The sequence below is a fragment of the Cygnus atratus genome, chromosome 4 (assembly GCF_013377495.2).
Source record: "Cygnus atratus isolate AKBS03 ecotype Queensland, Australia chromosome 4, CAtr_DNAZoo_HiC_assembly, whole genome shotgun sequence".
Lineage (NCBI taxonomy): Eukaryota > Metazoa > Chordata > Aves > Anseriformes > Anatidae > Cygnus > Cygnus atratus.
This window is the reverse complement of record NC_066365.1, coordinates 18461995-18474779: the sequence shown is the minus strand read 5'-3', so window position 1 is coordinate 18474779 and position 12785 is coordinate 18461995. Positions and strand designations below refer to the sequence as shown.

Here is a 12785-nt window from a genome sequence, read left to right as displayed (position 1 = left end):
GTTCTGATTTTAAATAACTTTTAATACAAAATGAATACAGTTTGGGTTCTTTTGTAGCTTAAAGGAATGCTTCTTGATGGGTTTCTGTTTTCCATGCATGGTGTTTATTCTGAGCAAATTCAGCCATTTTTGTAAAAAAAAAAAAAAAAAAAAAAAAAAAGGGCAAACCACTTCCTTCTATATTCAATCAAAGGTTTGCATATCTAAATTTCCATTGCAAATGAACAGTGAATTTATGGATTTGTTGTTTGAAAAATAACTTTTCACTCTTCTCCAGGATGTATTCACATTACTTACATTACATATGGTTGGTTGGTGGTGGTTTTTCTGGTGTGTGTGTGCTGTTTTGTTGGTTGGTTTGTTTGGTGGGGTTTTTGGTTTTTTTTTGGGGTGGTGGTGGTGTTTTTTTCCCCCTAAATACTTTATATGGCTGTAAGACTCCAGACTTGAAGAGCTTTTAACATTGAGGTGTTTGGAAGCACTTTAGTGCAATTCAGACTTTTTAGCACTTCAGAGTACTGCTTGCTTTAGAGATTCAAGTACCTAATACAAGTCTAGGATAAGGAGTCATAGGAATTCATAAGCCAGCAAACACCAAGCTTACAGCTCAGGTTTGACTTCTTTAATGATGTTATCTACTTATCTGCTCCCTTTGAAGTGATTTTAATTCTGTTTGATTTAGGGTAAGAAAAAACAGTCGTGAGATCTGCTCCTAAGAGAAGTCCTTTAAGTGTCATGGTTCTGCCCCACATTAGTCGAGGAGTAGATACAAGCAAGGTTTTGTTCTTTTGTAGTACCACAATCCAATTGGCCTTTATTTAAAAAATAAAATCAGTAATCCATGCAGAGGGCACCTCAGTCCTTTCTGAGATGCTAGCCCAGACTCATACACCTGAGGCACTGCACGACTGGTACCGTATCCCATGAAGCTGCTGAAGCCCTTGCCTCTCTTTGGCCCTAGTTCCAGAAATACCAGATGGCTGCTTTTTGTTGGGCATGTAGTGGAGGTTACAGTGCCTCCTTTCTGTAGGGGATTAGCCAGCAACAGGCAAGGGCTCAGTGCTCTCCACAGCCTGAGGAGACTCAAAGACAGTTGAGGCTGGCCAAGGACACTTGCCTTCCTGCTGAATGTATGCCACTGCACAAAAAACAAACAAACAAAAAAAAAGTGAGGCTAGAAAGAGGGAGAGATAGGGCACTCTGTATACCCTTATCCTGACTTTAAAAGAAAGCAAGCAAGCCTACTGACCTTTAAGAGCAAAAAGCCCTTGCTGCAGCTGGGGCATGAAGATGGTAAATTGACTTGAGGATAGCTGCTGTACTCAGTAATTTGTCATTCACTAGACCTGTGTATGTTTTTATCTGCCAGAAAATATAGTGGTAGCTTGAGGTTTCCATCAAGGAAAGAGGTGGAGATAGGATTATATTTGAAGTACTTGCCTGAAGTATATCCCTGCCCCACCACCAACACATCTGCATCCAGGTACACCATATTCTTGCTAGGGCTTGACTGGCAGCAAAAACAGGATTTAGCTTCTGGGAGACTCAGTTCAACAGAAGCTCAAGGTCCTGTGCTTTCCCACCTTGAAAAGGGAGTGTTATCATGTATTCAGCTACACTGCCCTGCTAGTATGTGAGAGTCAGATACACTGGTCAGTTGAACCTTTTTGGAGGATGAGAACAAAAGAGAAGGGAAAGAATGTAAGTGGAGAGAGAAGAAAAAAATTGCCTTTTCCTTGAGGTTTTTATGAAAAATCATAAAAACATTCTTCTTGCAGTCTGTGGACTACTGGGGGAAGTGACTGACATTCCCAAAGTCTCTCTTAGTCTTTACTAAGGTTAAATTTAACTCTTTTGGAACAGAAGATGTAAGTTGGATGAGACCTCAGGATGCCATCTGGCCCAGCCCCTGCTCGTGGAACAGTTAACCTCAAAGCCAGGTCAGGTTGCTCAGGCTCTTCTCCGGGTGAAGATTCAATCTCCTCCCTGAGCAGCCTATTGCAGTGCTCCCCAACTCTTCCTGTGGGGAAATTTAGGTCAGGGTGGTGCTGTTTCCTTCTGGGTTTCTAGCCTCAGACCAGCAGGATTATATAGATTTAATGAAAAGATAGTGCATCCCCTATAATGTAAGTTTAATCATGGCTTAACTACTAGGCTACTGCAAATAGTTTTGTTTGTTTCATAACTCAGATTTCTGGTGAAGGCTACCTGGAAGCTCTATGCAGCAACACACAATCACCTGGGCTTGAGAATGGTGTCCCTCAGCAGTGGATGCCAATGGCATCCAGTTGGTAGGTTGCCAGCCACTGGCAACCTACCATGCCATAACGTGCTGTCCCACCACCCACCTACCCACCTTCTGATCCAGCAGCAGCTCTACCAGCACTGTTTGGCCACACGCTGCATGCCTCTCTGCAAAGCAGTCTCGCTAGAGGCCCTGATGTCAAAAATTACTGTAGGATTTTAATGTGCTTCAAACAAGGGAATGGGGATGTGACTTCATTGAAGCTTACCTTAATTTTTTTCTTCTCCCTCCACTCCTTACAAATAAGAAATGGTTAGGACAGTTGGACTTGAGAGATTAAAATTAGTTACGTTCTAGTTAATGGGATTAGGAATTGATTGTTGCCAGAAGCTTTGTTTCTACAGGGTAGAAGAGTACCAAGGACCTAAATGTTCTGCTACAAATGTTCCCCAATGATTGGGTATGGTGGAAAACGAGGCTCAGCCTTGGACATTGTGCTGGGTGAGGGCAGTGCCAGACAAGATGGAGCTCCAAGTACTCCAGCTTTTCTAGGCCTTCGCTTGACCATCACAGCCAACAGGAAAAAAAAAAAAAGCGTGCTAAAAGGTGCTCAAACACCCCTTGTGTCTTTGTCACAAAAGGAGGTGTAATCACATCCATTTCACATTGTTATGAATTAAAGATTTTTTACTTGACTTGTGTCCTGAGCTGTAATTTTTATGGCATATACTGTTCACTTCAGATCTTACTTGGCTGGCTTTGAATGAAAATGGGTATGTATCTTCAGGAAGGCCTAGACATGAAGACATTGTCTTCTGTGAAGATTATTATGAAGTCTCTGTAATCTATTTTCCTAGATAGCTTTTTTTTTTTTTTTGGCAGGTTGGTTGTTTTTACACAGGAGGACATGAATACTTCACGTGCAGTCACATGTTCCATTTAATCACCTGAATTACCTAATCTTTGATATCTATTGATACCTCCCCATCCCCAGGTGCAGGTTAAGGATTTTATATTAACCTATTCAGTGAAGACTCTTGCAGAAGAGCAGCACAGCAAATGATGGTGAACTCTGAGAAAGGTTTACTACACCTCACATCCATCTTGTTTATTGTACAACACTTCTCACTTCTGTTTCTGGCAGTGGTTCAACTCCTGATGGAAGAGCAAAGCGTTGTCACCGAAGTCCCAGCAGCCTTAAAGCGCCTGGCCAAATACATGGTGCGTGGCTTCTATGGAGTAGAGTACTCCTTGGCCCTTGATGTGCTGATCCGCTACCCCTGCGTGAAAGAGGATGACTTGTTAGAGCTGCTGAAGTACGAACGCAAACAGCTGCGTACTGTTCTCAACACGCTCAAGGCAGACAAGTTTGTGAAGCTGCGCATGCGAGTTGAGACTGGCCCTAATGGGAAGAGCACAAGGCACAACTACTATTACATCAATTACAAGGTGCTGGTGGATGTGATAAAATACAAACTGGACCACATCCGCCGGAAGATAGAAGCGGATGAGCGGGATTCGACTACCAGGTCCTCTTTTAAATGTCCGTCTTGCTCCAGCACCTACACGGACCTGGAAGTCAATCAGCTCTTTGATGTATTTACAGGTGTTTGATTATATTGCTTATTTGTTCTTATCTTGAAGAATAACAGTGATAACATGAAATTGGCTCCTGTGGGAACTTTGCATTGAAAGTAGGTTTGTTAGGATATACTTTTTTTTGCTGGTGGGAGCAGCGCCTGGGACAGGAGAAGCTGGGAGGTGAGGGTAAGAGGAAAAGCTCTCTTTGTAGAACAGGCCAAGCAAGAGCAAATAATAATCTTGAGTGTAAGAGGTGGGGCTGGGAATCTGATACAGGCCTCATCTTTTCTAGGAACAAGACATTCAACCTGGGTTAAAATTACTCATCCACCTTGTGAGTCCCCTTTCCTCAAATGGAAATGAAAACTCTACTCATTTTATTCTGTTCTGAGTTTGTTAGTTAATCTTTGTGTCTTCAGTCTTTCTGACGGAAGAGTTGGATAAAATGGCTAAAACAGTTTGCAGCCACCTACTGCAATAAACATAGTGCAGATCAGCAGCAGAGGAGAGGTGTCCTATCACTGCTGTCTGTACTGGAAACAGAGAATTTCAGGCTCCTTGCAGGGCAAAATGAGGCATCCATAGAAGATAAGGCATCAGAGCTCAGGGGGTTCTCTTCTCTAAAATCAAAATAACTAGAGAGCTCTCTTTCAAAATTAGTTAAAATGGCATCATATTGCAATATATTACTCTACAGCTACAGTGCTAACATCTGGGTCACAGCATCTAGAAAGGAAGCCAGAGCCAGGAAAAATGAACAATACTTTATAATGACTAACTTGAAATTTCAAAGGTCAAGTTAGTATACAGTCAGTTAGCAAACCATTGCTTTGCTCTCAGTGCTGGGACTGTGACAAGCTACTGAAATGCAAACATTTCAGTGGTGATTATATTTTAATGGAATGTGTTACTTTAATTTTGAGACATAAGTGTAGGTTTTAGCATATGTTTTGACCAAGTCTTTTTTAAACTTTGAACTAAAACCAACATAGGCTATTTATGCTTGCAAATGTCTTTTCCTACATTCATGCAAAAACATGAGATCAGAAAAGGAGGAAAAAAAAACTTGCTGTCTATTGTTACTCCATATCTAGCCAACTTCATTTTTCCCCAACATAGCTATTTCTCTCTTGCATAGCAAGCATGTGAATAGCAGTCTTCAAAAACAAAAACCTTGAACTTGAGTTCCTGTGGATGATATGAACAAATGCATAAAGTCTAGGAAGGTCAGAATATTTTGGAAACTGTCCAGCCTGTGGATTTAGCATGTTACTGCATTCTATGAATGTGATTTTCCAATTTTGACAACATTGCAGAGACTTTCCGCTGCACTTACTGCAACGCTGAAGTAGAGGAAGATGCTTCAGCGCTTCCTAAGAGAGATGCGCGGACCTTGCTAGCAAAATTCAATGAGCAGATTGAACCTATCTTTGCACTACTGCGTGAGACTGAAGATATTGTTCTGCCATATGACTTGCTGGAGCCTCAGCCAACAGAAATCCCAGAATTATCAGAAAGGTATAAACATAACTCTCTATCTCCTACTCAAAACAAAACCACCCAACAACTTTCCTGTTGTAAAATCTTTGAAATACCTAATCTGCAGGCTACTTTGACTTTGCTTTCTTCAGTAGCTACTGTACATGACTATAAACTGCTTGAATTATCTATGGCATTCTAAGTTATGCATTTATAGTCTTATTTTTGCTCCTTTTTTGTTTCAAGGAGTAATTTTCCAGACTTCTCCTTTGGTTAATATTGTTCATAGCCCTTCCTGTGCAGAAGTAATGCTACTCTAATAGTATGCTTCATCCAGAGATGCATTACTGAAGAAACTATACAAAAATCAATGGTTCAAAATCACATGCCTCTGTTATGAGGCGATGGGGAATAAAATAATTTTAAAGTAGAGTGAATTTAACGCTAGGCAGCTAACAAAACTTTTTTTTTTTTTTTTTAACTGGGAATTGGGGGTCTTGCTTGTATATAATCTCTCCAAAATGGATAACACTTCGTTCAGCTTTGATCAGAAGGTATGTTCAAGTGTGCTGGAACCCTGTGGCAGACCTGAAAAATGGGCCACCAGAAGTTCCTCGTTTGGCAACATGTATACTCAAAACTTAGTTATTGATGTCCAAGATTCTGAGCCCAAGAAGAAAAAGAGAGAAAAAGCAACTAAAGAGCAACCTATCTGGATGTCACAGAGCACTGTGGAAGGAGCAACAACAGTCACCAACAATACTGCTGGTAAGCTTTGAGCATTGGCAAATAATTCAATTCAGCAGCTTTACTACAATTAAATATAGACTTCCTATAGGAAAATCTAATGAGCTTAGTTTAGAAATACAGAATAAGCCTTTAATTCTGGACCAGTGTCTATTAAAACCTAGTTTCTGAAAAATTATTCCTTAGGCTGGTTTAGATAGCGTTCCTAAAGCCACAAGTTAGCCACCCACTCTGAAATGTTCTGGCTCTAACCATGTGGTACCAGTGCTATTAACTTCTAAAGCAGAAATACCTGCACTTGAGAAAATTCTAAAGGAAGGGTTTAAAAAAAAAAAGTAGAAAAAAATATATTTTCACAGGATGGCTGTGTGTAACTATAAAACTACTGATACCTCTAATGTATTATGTATTAGGAGTAAATGCTTCTGAAGAAACTGAAGAAAGTAATAAAGAAACTATCCCTGAGAATGAAATCATCAAGACTCTTCTGATCCATGAATCCAAGTCACTGTCTAGCACAGACTGTGCTCCTGTTGTCAAAAGCAAACCACCCGAATCAGGCAGTGACACTAGCGAGGCTGAAGATGTCAAGCACTCAAGAACAGCATTAACAGAAGTAGGAGGCAGCAACTTTGAACAAGAGGAGGAACAGGAAACTCTAAATCCTGTTTTAATGGTAGCTGGTCAGCCTTACTCGTACAGTGAAGTTAGTGAAAATCCAGAGCTTGTATCTCTCATGACAAATGAAGAGAGAGAAGCTTATATAAAGGTAGGACAAGAAATGTTCCAGTCTGTCTTTGAATAAATACTATTATACTGAATATGCAAATGCGTAGAGTGAGGAAAGATTTCTTTTTAATTAAGACAAAATTAGTTTAAGTTCTGGTCTTAAATTTACCATTAATGGGTTAAATTTTGTTTGAATTCCTTGCTGTTATGCAAGATAGCACAACTAAATGCTACCTGTAGTAGCCAACTACAGTTCAGAATACTAGCAGTCTTAATGCTTAGACTGTGTGAACGCTGTAATCAGGGGTTTTGGAGCATGAATCATTCCAGGATACAATGGAATACAATGATCTGATTGAAAATAAAGTTTCAAAAGCAATGTCACAATCTCTTAAGAAATCAATTATTGCACCTTTCTCCTAAAAGTAGCAGATAGTTCTGTAGCAAATATGAAACAAATTCCACTGTGATTTGGTTTCGTTCTGTACCAGTGCATCCTATTGTTTTGTTGGGTCACTCACCATACAGATATACTGTTGTAACAAACGTTACACAGCAACTTTCCTCTACGCAAAGAGTTGCTACTAAATTTTGTTGGCTATACAAGAGAACCAGCTCTGGTATATTAACTCTCATCTTAATTATCTGAATACTTTAGGAACAGTTCTGTGAAGCAGTAAGTACAAAGTGATGAAGAGTACAATGGAATTCAGAATCTTGAATAGTTTCAGGAAAAGGGCTGTTCCCATTTCACAGATGACTCTTTTTCTTTACTGAAGGCTGTAGAGCAGGTGTGACCTGCAAGACAGCCATTTAGTCAGTCACCCTAGCAGCTGTCTTCCCCATTTTTTTCAACATGCCTATATTGAGTGGTGTACTACATCATTAATTTTGGTCCAGCTTGATAAGCAAGCAGTTTATCAACCAGAAAGCTATGCTTAGAAGTCTTTCCATGTCTCATTCATATTCTGCCCTTATTTTAAGCAAGACCCTTTCTATGAACACTGAAAAAATATGTTCTACCAGGGGAGATTTAGGTTGGAAATTGAGACATTTCTTCTCAGAAGGAGTAGTCAGGCATTGGAAGGGGTTGCCCAGGGAGGTGATGGAGTCACCATCCCTGGGGGTGTTCAAGGAAAGGTTGGACGTGGTGCTTGGGGACATGGTTTAGTGGGTGACATTGGTGGTAGGGGGGTGGTTGGACCAGATGATCTTGGAGGTCTCTTCCAGCCTTAATGATTCTATGAACTGGACTATATAGGAGTAGAAGATGCACCTTAAATCCTTCGGTAAATCTACTCGTTTAGCAAGGAATAATGAAAACAGAATACAGGGCTACAAACTGAAGCACAATAGGTTCTGTCTGAACATCAGGAAATACTTCTTTACTATAAGGGTGACTGAGCACTGGAACAGGTGGCCCAAAAGTTGTAGAGTCTGCCAAATAGGAGATATTTGAAAGCTGTCTGGATGCGGTTCTGAGCAACTGGCTAGAGGTGGTCCTCCTTGAGCAAGGGGGTCAGACAATTTGGTCTCCAGCAGTACTTCTTAACCTCAGCCATTCTGGGATTCTGTAAAGAAATGGTGGAGAGAAATATGAACAAAAACGCTGAAAGTAGATGGATTAGTATAGAGAGAATTGACTTACACAGTGTCAGAGGCTAGGAGAATTGTGAGAGGCTTCCCTTTTCATGTGTCACTCTCATGACAGAGAAATACAACCACCATTGAAGTTTTTTCTATTAAAAACTTTGTATCTTTATCTCATTTGAAACTAGGTGATGTTGATTATCTTTCTCCTGTCTGGCATGACTCGCTAAATGGGGGCTAGCTTGACATGAAACCCAGCATCACATCACTTTGAGCAGTGAAACAAGCACAAGAGCTATTTCAATTTTTGTTAGGCTGCTTAAAAAAAAAAAACACTCCACCACAACAGAAGACTTTATACCCTCCCCCCCAAGCTTACTAACAAAAACTAAGACAAAAATGCTGTTTCTGTAGAGAAATTTGATGTTATTTTGGAGTTGTAAAACAGTGTATTTTAGATGGACATTTTGTAACTAAGATTTCCTTAATCAATTACAGCTCACAGAACAGACACTATAATACAAGAGCCCTCTGCAATGTTATACACAAGTCATATACATATGTAATCAGTATACAATAAATATATGACCTTTTAAAGAATTTGTTACGAGTTGGCTTATTTCTTATGCTTGATTACTATTACCTCTTTCTTTCCTCAACACATCATCTTCCTGATTTCCGTGGTTGTCACTGTGTTATGATGATCAGGGGGCTGCAGCACCTCTCCTGTGAAGACAGGCTGAGGGAGCTGGGGTTGTTCTACCTGGAGAAGAGAAAGCTCCAGGGAGACCTCACAGTGGCCTTCCACTGCCTAAGAGGGCCTACAGGAAAGCTTAGGAGGGACTCTGTCAGGGCATGTAGTGACAGGACAAGGAGTAATGATTTTAGACTAAGAGGGTAGATTTAGATTAGATGTAAGGAAGAAATTCTTCACTGTGAGGGTGGTGAGGCACTGGCACAGGTTGCCCAGAGAAGGTGTGGATGTCCCATCCCTAGAGGTGCTCAAGGCCACCATGGATGGGGCTTTGGGCAACCTGATCTGGTGGGAGGTGTCCCTGCACATGGCAGGGGGTTGGAACTAGATGGTCTTTAAGGTCCCTTCCAACCCAAGCCCTTCTATGATTTTTAGGGTCTTTACTATTTTCAGCTTCTTCAACCACAAGGAGCATTCCTCAGTTCCATCCATGAAATTTGAAAACAGAGCATTTAATCCAGAAATTGCAACTGATGACTTCACTTCTGTGTTATACCAAGCTTCTTTATTGTCCCTGAAGGTGTTAGAGCAAGATCCCCTGCAAAGAGCTGTCCTGAGTACAAAGACTTCTCTTTAAAAGAGTTGTTCCCTGCTACACCCACCACCTGCAGTGACATCATTTCTACTGGCATGACCACAGCTCAGTATTCAGTTCTCTAAGAGTATTGTGAGGTACAGTGCTGGTGTTGAATATATCTAGAATAAGCACTCCTTTTTCTACCTTGTGTCATTCAGAATTATACTTAATCAATACTTCAGTAAGTCTAGACTTCCTTCCTTAATTTTGACACACATTATAGTAGACAGCTGTTCCTTAAGCATAATTTTATGCTTCAACATTAACTACCGTAGCAATTTTAATCTAACACTGCCAACCACTGTCTCATTTCCAAAGTTACAATGGAGTTTAAGCATATTTCTTCAACTGTAATTTGACTCCTTGTCCAAGCAAACCCAGTTGCACACCTGCACTATCCCTCGGTCTCAGTAAGAGTTCATAATTTTTTATTTTTTATTATTTTTTTTTTTACAGAATCCAAGCAAATACTACTGGATGACACATTTTGGTGAAAATTTCATCACCAGAGGTAGGCGAAATCCATTAAAAGGTATTATTCATATACAGCATTCTTGAATTCTTGCCCTGGAATGATTTGGGCTCATTCTGCTTCTTGAGTTTAAAGTTCGTCTAACACATTAACCAAACTTTCGTCTTAAATAGGGCACAAATCTTCTTGTTCTATCTATGTCCTCTTTCAAGTCTACTGATTCCTGTGTTAAGTTAGTGATTAAAAGCTTTCATTTTTGTTTCATTTTCATATTGTGACAACACAAACCTGTATTTCCCTTGTCCTCTGCATACAGTATCACCATGAGTTTGAAGCCTGCACAGTAAGTAAATGTTGCTGGTACAATCATACCTCTCTTCTCCAACCTGCCATTTCAAAATCCACTCTCAAAACCTGGGGAGACTCAAAACAAAAAATAAAATTTAAACTATTCTATTCAAACTTCAGGCTATTTCAGGCGTATTTAGGATTCATTATCACTAAAATGTCTCCTTTAGCATATAGCCGTATTATAGAACTAACCGAAACTGAATTTATGATGATTTTTTTTTTTTTTTTAACTATTTTGAGAAAAGCTTTGCCCTAATTTAAGGTAAACAGGACCTCTACATTGGAGCAGATACACTGAATAAGCTATATCATAAAACTAAGCTAGAAATAATGTTAGAAACTCTGATGCAAGCAGGAATATTAAAGAATAAAGTTTTTCTTCTGGTTTAGTTTTCTAATCTACTTTTCTACAATCTTAATTCTGCTTTTGCTACAAGACTTCATAGTTGCTGACTTTACCTGTGCTTTTAACAGTAACTTCAATTGTAATTTCCTAAATTTCTTCCTTTCTACGTGAAAAGCTTTCACAAGGTCAAATACTTTGGGAACAAATTCTAGAGATATTCAGCTGCAGCATTACATGCAAAAGGATACAAAAATTTTCAGCCAAGTTTATCCTCCTTCATGTTGAAAAGTGCAGAAGTGGAAATGTAGAAAAACAGATGGTTTCTACAGTTAAGTACAAAAACAGGGTATCTACTTCACCTCAGAGCACTGTGCTGAAGAAGATTAATTCCAAAGGACATGAACAGGAATATATATATATATTATACAGGAATATATATATATATTATATAACATATTATATATAGTATATATAATATAATATATATAATATATAAAATAATTTATATATAATATAAATAATAATTTATATATATGTATATTATTATATTTATGTTATATATATGTGTGTGTGTGTGTGTATATATATATATATACACACATATAAAATGCATACATTAAACATATATATTTAACAGGCCAGCTATACTTAGGCTTTAAGGCGATGTAGAGATACATACTGTATCTACAAATCTTATTTGTAGGTGGAGAAACTTTGTGGGATGAGAATTTCTAGTCCCAGGAACATTAGCAGTATTTCTCTGAACAGGAGTAGCAAAGTGCTACAAGCAGGCCTACACTTAAGTCAGTTATCTTCCAACAACAAACTCTGCATATCCTTTTATAAGTCAGAGGAAAATTTTTCAAAAGACAAATTTACAGACAAGTCCAAACTTTATTTAAAACTACAATTTTGAACAATTTTAAAATTACTAAACAAGTCACAATAAAAAATAAAAAAGATTAAGACAGAAAAAGAACAGTGCAGCAAAACTGAATAAAAGAGGATTCAGTTCCAGCTGTTCAAACTGCCACAGGCAGAAGTTAGCATACCTATCCCTAAAAGGCAGAGTGTCAAAAACTATTTTACATTTTTATACACTTTCAGAATTTGTTAAAGTAGTGATCTTCCATATGCATTTGTATACGTGGAGTTTACATATGCAGGTATCTTCGGATCATTTTCACACACTTTGAGCTCCAAAAGTTTCTGTAAAATAAAAGCATACTCATTACTGCCTAGCAACTACTAGGCATTGAACACAGCTCTTGACCACACTTCATCTCCATCTAAGTATCCATTATTTATTATTATACCCTTGATGAAATATTTGATCCTCACTTCTCCTTCACAAATACTTTGAGACACAGCCTACTTAAACAGCTACAGATATCCCACATACACAGACGAAGAATGTCTTAGTTGCTAGCTACTGATTTTCTGTGACGAGGCATTCTTATCCAGACCATTTCTGCACCATGCACCTGTATTCACCAGGCTGACGTGACAGACTTCTGTTACCTTAGCTATGACAAACAAGAGTGATGATGGGCACTGCATGAAATGGAAGGGAAGATGTTTTTTCCACCACACTGATCTGGAAAATCTTATGCTGCCATTACAAATGCAGTAAAAAAATGTTTTTGTCAGCTTAGAGTGTTTGAAGAACTGGGACTAGCTACACTAGCAGAAATCTCTTACCATAAGAATACTCAGTTCATGCATTTACACACACGCTTTCCATTAAAGAACTATGAGCCCAACAATGGAACAGAAGACTGATACCATAAATTGTCACAGCATCCGTATCACGTTACAAGAAAAACAATTTTGACATATATTGCCATGAAGTTTTTGGAGCTGCAGAAATAGTTTCATGAAAGCAACAATGGAAATCTTTATTACTGTTGCACA

At 38.9% G+C, this 12785-nt stretch overlaps 2 protein-coding genes across 26 annotated transcripts in view; one reads left to right on the top strand and one right to left on the bottom strand.

Moving 5' to 3' along the window:
* Positions 1 to 3263: 3263 nt before the first annotated feature.
* LOC118245598 (general transcription factor IIE subunit 1-like) lies at positions 3264 to 6857 on the top strand. Its single transcript, XM_035541939.2, has 4 exons — positions 3264 to 3851; positions 5143 to 5344; positions 5847 to 6073; positions 6466 to 6857. Exons 1-4 carry the CDS (start codon positions 3305 to 3307, stop codon positions 6855 to 6857), a joined length of 1368 nt encoding a protein of 455 aa, XP_035397832.1. The 5' UTR covers positions 3264 to 3304.
* A 4888-nt stretch (positions 6858 to 11745) lies between these two features.
* Positions 11746 to 12785, bottom strand: part of PCM1 (pericentriolar material 1) — a 42288-nt gene continuing 41248 nt past the window's right edge. For all 25 annotated transcript variants that reach the window (XM_050710406.1, XM_050710407.1, XM_050710411.1 and 22 more), the window contains one exon: positions 11746 to 12080. In XM_050710406.1, the coding sequence (XP_050566363.1) occupies positions 12055 to 12080 (26 nt within the window). In that variant the 3' untranslated portion in view covers positions 11746 to 12054. The remainder of the gene's footprint in view (positions 12081 to 12785) is intronic.

Excerpts from the sequence above, each read along its gene's own strand:
- LOC118245598 (XM_035541939.2), top strand. The coding sequence starts at position 3,305 with ATGATGGTGAACTCTGAGAAAGGTTTACTACACCTCACATCCATCTTG. Across the intron at positions 3,852-5,142 it reads GCTCTTTGATGTATTTACAG|AGACTTTCCGCTGCACTTAC; the intron begins GTGTTTGATTAT and ends ACAACATTGCAG. Across the intron at positions 5,345-5,846 it reads ATCCCAGAATTATCAGAAAG|CTTTGATCAGAAGGTATGTT; the intron begins GTATAAACATAA and ends CACTTCGTTCAG.